Source organism: Nicotiana attenuata, chromosome 10 (assembly GCF_001879085.1).
Source record: "Nicotiana attenuata strain UT chromosome 10, NIATTr2, whole genome shotgun sequence".
NCBI classification, from domain to species: Eukaryota; Viridiplantae; Streptophyta; class Magnoliopsida; order Solanales; family Solanaceae; genus Nicotiana; species Nicotiana attenuata.
In genome coordinates, this window is record NC_031998.1 from 12,831,917 (window position 1) to 12,840,101 (window position 8,185).

Below are 8,185 nucleotides of genomic sequence, written 5' to 3' on the forward strand. Positions count from 1 at the left end.
TTTGTTTTCCTACCCATCAAACTAATTACATTTCCTACCCATAGTAGTTTTTGTGGGGAGTTTTTCTTTTTCTCCAATTCTTTTTTATTTCTATGCTTCTTTTCTTTTTTCCTTTTTTTCTTTCTTTTCTCCTTTTCTTTTCTCGTTTTCTTCTTATTTTTTCTTTTTTTCTTTTTTAATTTCATTTAACTTTTTTTTATATTCTTTTTCTCTTCATAATCTAATTTCATTTACTGTTTTCACTATTTTTTTTATACAATAAGAAAAAATAACTGATATTGTATATATTTGTTCACCTTTTTTTAATATAACTAATACAATATACCTTTTTTCTTTCTCATTTTCTAAATTCAATTATCAAACTGAAATAATATCACTTGTCACTTAATCTAATTCACTGAATATCACACTGACTGCTGCTAAGCACCATAAACTACATAATCAGATTCTAAGAATCAACACGTGATTGCCATGCAAACCTTTATCATCTTCCCTACAAATATCATTACACACTCTACCATAAGCAGTAATACAACCAATTATAGAGCAAGAAAATATAATCTACGGCAACCAAATCTCCATATATACTAGTTAGAATAAAATGATAATAAAATATTGAAAAATGCAGTAAAAGTATAAGTAGCAAAAAAATACTTCTAGTACCATGTGATACCAATATGGTATATATGTATACCAATAGAGCATATGATTGCTCTAGAACATTGTTACTACCTGCAACTATACTACTGTACCAAAACATTAAAGGACGCAATAAAAGTATGAGAAAATTTACATGCTCATATTGCAAGCTAAATATTCGCAAAATAACTTGCTCATTCCATATACTAACAGGGCATATAGTTGTATGGGGTCGTTCCAACAATTGCCTATAATTATAAAACTATTACATAATACACATAATTTATGTCCATCGGCACACAAAAATTCCAGCACTGCAAATCATGTTCATATAAATAATTTCATAATAGAATTCACTTAAAATGCAGCTAAAACAATCAAAACAATGTTCAAACTACCATATGATACCAATATGACATATAATTATACCAACATGGAATATAGTTTTACTGGTTAATTCCCTGCAACTATATGACTATACTACTATTACATAACACACATGCATAAAGAGAAAAATAAAAAAATAGTGTACCACATATTAATATAATAAAGTATTACAAGAAATTGTACTATATTACTATTATTAAAAGAAAATCAAATATTGTACCAATTAAATGCAGCTAATACAACCAAAAAATGATTCAACTAGCATATGATACCAAGATAGTATATAGCTATAATAATAGGGTATATAGTTGGAATGAATTGTATACCAAAATGGTATATTTGTATACTATTTGGGTATACAATACAAATTCGTCATCTTCTCTGGTTCAACTATATTTCAACCCAAATTTCTAAAATGTACTACAAAATCTCCATCAAGTTGACTAAAACTTTAGCTACAACCTCCAATCAACTTTCCAAACAAACCCATACAGGATCGGATCAAAACAATTAAAAACTCAAACAAACCAAGTTATGAGTTTCAAGTATCAAGATCCTTCAATGATGGATTTAATTTTCTCACAATAAATCTTTGAAAATTAGCATTAACATCATAATCAAAGAACAATACCCAATAAATTCTAACAGCAAACACTTCAACACACATGAAAATTCAAATTTTAGTTAGATAGTACATATTATTTTTTGTTTCACTTTTAGGAGATAAAATAAATTATGGAGCACAAATAAAAAAAAGGGGGGTGATGATAAAAAGGTACAATACTAACAACACTGCCCACATTTGAAAATAGCTAACTATTCTTTAGCTTCTTTTTAGGATTCACACTTTTGCTGCTTAAATTAGATATGTCCATCGCAAGCGAGAATTGGGTTGGGCGGGTAATTAGTTGTAATAAAATAGGTATTTGATGTAATTACTTTTAAAATGGGTAATTACGGGTAATTACGTTTGATTAGGTAGGTATATAGGGTAGTTTTCCCTGCATAAATAGTCATTCTCAAAGATGCTATTTAGAGATTAGACAACACTTATTTTGTCATGACATTTTAAACTAAAATCTTAAACTTAAGGACAATTCACTATAATTTTTGTCCTGAAAATTAAACTAAAATACTGAAATTTATGACGCACTGGCTAATTCCTAAATAACAGCCGTTCAAAGTGACTAGCTGGGGTCATTTCTACACAAACTTCACATAACAGCTCCTCAAAAGCCGAGCCCAATTACATAACACGTGTGACATAAAGATAACATGGTCGCACGTGCGAGATTTCAAAAAATATCTAGGGTTAAGGACGGCGTTCTCGAGCAGGGCATTACTGGGATTTTCCTGCCCGTTAGTTTTGCTCCCCTCTACAAAAACAAAATAAGCTCGTCTTATACCATCCCGCTTCTTCCCATCATTCGAAATACACCGCCCACCCCACCCCTCATCTCTCTCCCCCTCTCTCTCTATATATACACACAACATTTTTGTGATTGAGTGATTCACCAGTGTTGTGCTCTTCAATTTCTTCACTCGAAGAAAACGATAGAGTGAGGGAAGACGAGAGAGGAAAAAACCCTAGCTAGTGGGTTTTAGTTTCATCTATCGAAATCGAGGCATTTGAATACTGGGTCAGTATTATTAAGAATAGTTATGTGTTATTCTTCTTTTGGATTATATAGTATATACATTAATAGATCGATTCGATTTGATTTTCTAGTTAGGGTTTAAGGTTATTTAATTTCATTTTCCTGCTATGGCTTAATGTTTGCTTTAGTATATATCGTTAATCTATTTCATTTGCTTCTTTTTAGCTTCCTAGTTGATTATAGATGTAATTGTTATGCTTTCTAAAACTGTGTTATAACTGGTGCTTAAATTCTTAGTATTGGAATAAAAGGTGCCCGCGATAGAGTGGAATTGATATATAGAGGATTCATACAGACAAACCCGACACAGTTCAAAAATAAACTTAAGGAAAGGCTTATATAAAATAAAGAGATTCAAAACAAGTTGCATGCTCGTGACCCGCAGCAACTAGTAAGAAAACCTGATGGATTGATGTTTTGTTTAAGGTATGTTTACTGTTCACTGTTAAGTTGAGTGGTTAAAGAAAGTTGTATACGTTCACAAAGACTGTCAAAATGTTAAGTCCTAAACTGATAACTGATAGCTCCGGTAATTCAATTGTTGAATCAATTGAGACCTTTAATAATTTTAGCAGTAGAAAAAAGTAGTTGAATTATATGATTTGGGAGTAGTTGTTTCTGTTTGAAGTACCTGAGTAGGGGAAAGGGGGGGGGGGGTATGAATATAAGTTACAGGGTTTCAGCTTATTGTGCACCTGATGTGTTTCGTTTGAAGCACGTGTGAAATCACTGGGATGCTTTGGAAGCAAAGAAGTTCTGTGTTCCATTAAAGGACACTTTTTGGTGCCAAGCATACACAAATTGTTACTTGGTCTGCTTAATTTTGCGTTAAAGCTGCTTGAATTCATCTAAAGTTCATGTCTGTGCTAAGGCTGCTTGACACGTGGAATAAAATAGAAATAACAAAATTCTGTGTTCAATCAAGGGATACCTTTCCTTTGAATTCATTTTGTTATGGATTAAGGGGTCGTTTGATTTGAAACTAGGTTATCCCGGGATTATAATCCTGGGAATATTAACCCGTATCCAATATGGGATATTTAATATGAAGTTTGGCTATAAAATTTATACAGGTATTAGCTCATACCCGCAAATAAACATGGGATATATATAATCCGAAGTTCTATACCAGAATTAGTATCCTTATCCTGGTAATTGAACGACCCCTAACAGAATATTGAATTGATCCATTACTGTTGCCAAGCACTTCAAAATGTTGTCCACAATTTTGTTATATGTAAATGGAAATGCAACTTAACTAGCTTTTGATTTACCTCTCTCCTTGCTCTTATGTCCTAGAAGGAGTGTTCTACTTCTCTGTAATATGTACCTAATTTTTTGATTATCCATAAATTCTAGAATTTTCCATTGTGCCTAATTGGGACCTGTAATAGTTGTTAGCCCCAAAGAAAAAAAGGAAGAAGAAGAAGAAAGAGAGAAGTAATTGGATTTTTAGATTTGGGAGTAGTTTCTGGTTGAAGTATGAAGTATCTGAGTAGGAAGTTCTGTACCAATATCAGTTATGAGTCTTCAGTTTCTTGTGCGCCTGATATGTTTTGTCTTAAATTCATGCATGGGAAATGGTTGGAATGCTTCGGAATAGAAGAAGTCTTAATGTGCTCAATCAAAGACTCCTTTGGCGCTAAGCATCCATAAATTGAGCGCCTGGTTTACTTAGTTTTGTGTAAAGGCTGCTTGATGTCAATTTCTTTTTATGAGGGACTTATAGAATAGGAGAATAGTAAATAGCTCTGTTTTGCTGTTGCCAGTACTTCAAATTTACAATTGATTTCTTTAACTGTTAAAATGGAAATGCAATTCAACTAGCTTTCTGATCTTACCTCTCTCCTTGCCTCCTATGTCCTAGGAGAACTCTCTTTCTCTTTGAATGACTTGCTAATTTTTAAATATGTGGATTCTAGAATTTCCACAGCACCTCACGTTTTCTTTTGGGTTTAATCTGTAGGAGAAATGGCTCTCGACATCACTCAGTTTCTATTGGCTGCTCAATCAGCAGATGCTAAGATTCGGTCTGATGCAGAGACTGGTCTTGGTCAGTTCCGAGAACAAAACCTACCAGGCTTTCTTCTGTCATTGGCTGCTGAGCTCTCCAATGATGGAAAACCCACTGAATCTCGAAGACTGGCTGGTATTGTGCTTAAGAACTCACTAGATGCAAAAGAATCTGCTAGGAAAGAACAGCTTGTTCAACAATGGCAGGCAATTGATGCTCAATGTAAATCTCAAATTAAAAGCTTGCTCTTGAGCACCCTAGGTTCGTCTGTCCGTGAGGCAAGTCACACTGCTGCCCAAGTAATTGCAAAGGTGGCTTCGATTGAAATTCCCCAGAAACAGTGGCCAGAGCTCATTGGGTCGTTGCTTGTTAACATGACCCAACAAGGCAGGCCTCCGTCCCTGAAACAGTCAACCCTTGAAACACTTGGCTATGTGTGTGAGGAGATATCGCACCAAGATCTTGTCCAAGATGAAGTAAACTCTGTTCTCACTGCTGTTGTGCAAGGTATGAATGTTGAGGAGCAAAGCCCTGAAGTCCGTCTTGCTGCTACTAGGGCTTTATATAATGCTCTTGATTTTGCTCAGACAAACTTCGGTAATGAGATGGAGAGGAATTTTATCATGAAGGTCGTCTGTGAGGCAGCCATTGCAAAGGAGACAGAGATTAGACAGGCTGCATTCGAGTGTCTTGTTTCTATTGCATCAACATACTATGAGTTGCTTGAACCTTACATGCAGACTGTCTTTGAGTTGACAGCAAAAGCAGTCAGAGAAGATCAGGAGTCTGTTGCTCTTCAAGCAATTGAGTTCTGGAGTTCTATCTGTGACGAAGAGATAGAATTGCAAGACTATGAGGTTCCTTACAGTGGGGATTCTAGTGTGCAACACTCTCGCTTCATTGAGAAGGCCCTCCCAACACTTGTTCCAATGCTGCTGGAAACATTATTGAAGCAGGATGAGGAACAGGACCAGGATGATGATATTTGGAATCTGGCAATGGCTGGTGGAACGTGTCTTGGTCTTGTTGCCAGGACTGTTGGAGATGCTGTTGTTCCCCTGGTAATGCCTTTTGTTGAGGCTAATATATTGAAGCCTGATTGGCGCTCACGTGAGGCTGCGACATATGCATTTGGCTCAATTCTTGAAGGCCCAAGCATTGAGAAGCTCTCTCCCATGGTCCATGCTGGATTAGATTTTCTTCTTAAGGCGATGAAGGATGAAAACAGCCATGTAAGAGATACCACTGCATGGACACTTAGCCGTATTTTTGAGTTTCTGCACACGCCATCTTCTGGGTTCTCAGTGATTTCGCCAGCCAACCTCCAGCGGATTGTCGGAGTGCTGTTAGAGAGTTTAAAAGATGCCTCTCATGTTGCCGAGAAAGTTTGTGGGGCTATCTATTTTCTTGCACAGGGATATGAGGATGGTGGGCCAAGCTCGTCTTTGCTCACACCATATATTCCTGAGATGATCACCTCTCTTATTTCCACAGCTGACCGGACTGACAGCAGTGATTCTAAGCTCAGAACTAACGCATATGAAACATTGAATGAAGTTGTTAGGTGCTCTAACCTTGTTGAAACATCTGATATAATTGCGAAGCTTTGCCCTGTTATCATGACTAAGTTGGCACAAACAGTAGAGCTTCAGATTGTATCCTCTGATGATAGGGAAAAGCAGGGAGATTTGCAGGCTTCCCTTTGTGGTGTACTCCAGGTTATCATTCAGAAGCTTAGCAATGCTGATGAAACTAAGCCCATTCTACTTCAGATTGCCGACCAGATCATGTTGTTGTTCCTAAAGGTATTTGCTTGTCGTAGCTCGACGGTGCATGAAGAGGCCATGCTTGCCATTGGCGCTCTGGCCTATGCAACTGGACAGGAGTTCTTGAAGTATATGCCAGAGTTCTACAAATATCTGGAGATGGGGCTGCAAAATTTTGAGGAGTACCAGGTGTGTTCCATCTCGGTGGGGGTTGTTGGTGACATTTCCCGTGCCTTGGATGACAAGATCTTACCATATTGTGATGGGATGATGGCACTTCTTCTGAAGGATCTGTCTAGCAGCGAACTTAACCGATCTGTAAAGCCTCCGATATTTTCCTGCTTCGGGGATATTGCTCTTGCCATTGGTGAACACTTTGAGAAATACCTCCAATATGCATTGCCTATGATGCAAGGTGCTTCCGAATTATGTGCACAGTTAGACAACAGTGATGAGGAAATGCTAGAGTATGGCAACCAGCTCAGGCGCAGTATTTTTGAAGCATATTCAGGAATTCTTCAAGGATTTAAGAATTCCAAGGCTGACTTGATGTTACCCCATGCTCCTCATCTCCTGCAGTTCATTGAACTGGTTGCTAAGGACAAACCAAGGTAATTTAGTTCGATCTTAGTGACATCGTCTTCTTAATGTCTCTGCAGCTTATTAATTCTAACAAGTGTATTGATTTTTTGTAGAGATGAAAGTGTGACCAAAGCAGCGGTTGCTGTGTTGGGAGATTTAGCTGATGCACTTGGTCCAAATATAACCACCCTTTTCAAAGATCGTGTATTCTGCGCCGAGTTGTTGGGCGAGTGTCTTCAATCTGATGATGAACAGCTCAAAGAAACAGCAGCTTGGACCCAAGGGATGATTGGGCGTGCCTTCTCTGTTTGTGGGTGAAGAAAGAGCTGATTCAAAGTATCAGTTTGCAAGAGAGTCATGTGTTTTCCTTCGTGTCAGCAGGGCAAAGTGTCTGGTCATCGTGTAGTAGATTTTATGAAACGATGAAATTCTTTTCATTGTTGGGGTATATACCCAAAGGGGGTCAGTTCTTTTCTATGTAGTTTCAAGGATTAAGACCACCTACTTGTGGTAGCCTGCTGTCATTTTGGACGTTGTCTAGTTCTATACATTACAAGATGACGGTTTATTTAGTACATCTTTTTGTAACTTTTTAATTCTTTCACTCCGTCACAGGGCTCTTTCTAAAATACCTAAAAACCGTATTTGGGAACCTATTCCATCTTTTACGAGTCATGCTTATTCTTTATAAATATAAAACGAATATTGGATTGTGTTGGAATCTGTTGAGGATTTCTTCATTTCTAATTATGGTAGATCATTGAATTAGCTTTCCATAGATTGTTTATTGCAGTGGCAATCTGCTTTTACGTTGAATATTTCGTAGTTAGCACTAAGCATACAGTACTTACAATATGACCCTCAGCCCAATCATTTGAGGTGAGCAGAACTCGGTTATTTAGTAGCATCAGATATTGTTGTTTGTTAAAATCCCATCACATCCTAGTGACTCTCTTTCCAAAGGTCTGCAAATTGAGCTGATTGTTGGGATCTGAATGTATATGTATGTTCTAATTAAATTGAGCTGATATCCCTCTTTTGCTTGACATCCATCCTTTTTGGGGCTTACTAATTCCAGTGGATTAGTTAACAAGACATAATTAAGTTCTTAAAAGTCAAGGAGGTGTATCAGCAATCAA

The 8,185-nt window shown here is 36.9% G+C and overlaps 1 protein-coding gene across 1 annotated transcript; it reads left to right on the plus strand.

Moving 5' to 3' along the window:
* LOC109233021 (importin subunit beta-1-like) lies at window positions 2,392-7,700 on the plus strand. The gene is made up of 3 exons (XM_019398756.1): window positions 2,392-2,666; window positions 4,651-7,075; window positions 7,160-7,700. Exons 2-3 carry the CDS (start codon window positions 4,656-4,658, stop codon window positions 7,362-7,364), a joined length of 2,625 nt encoding a protein of 874 aa, XP_019254301.1. The 5' UTR covers window positions 2,392-2,666; window positions 4,651-4,655; the 3' UTR covers window positions 7,365-7,700.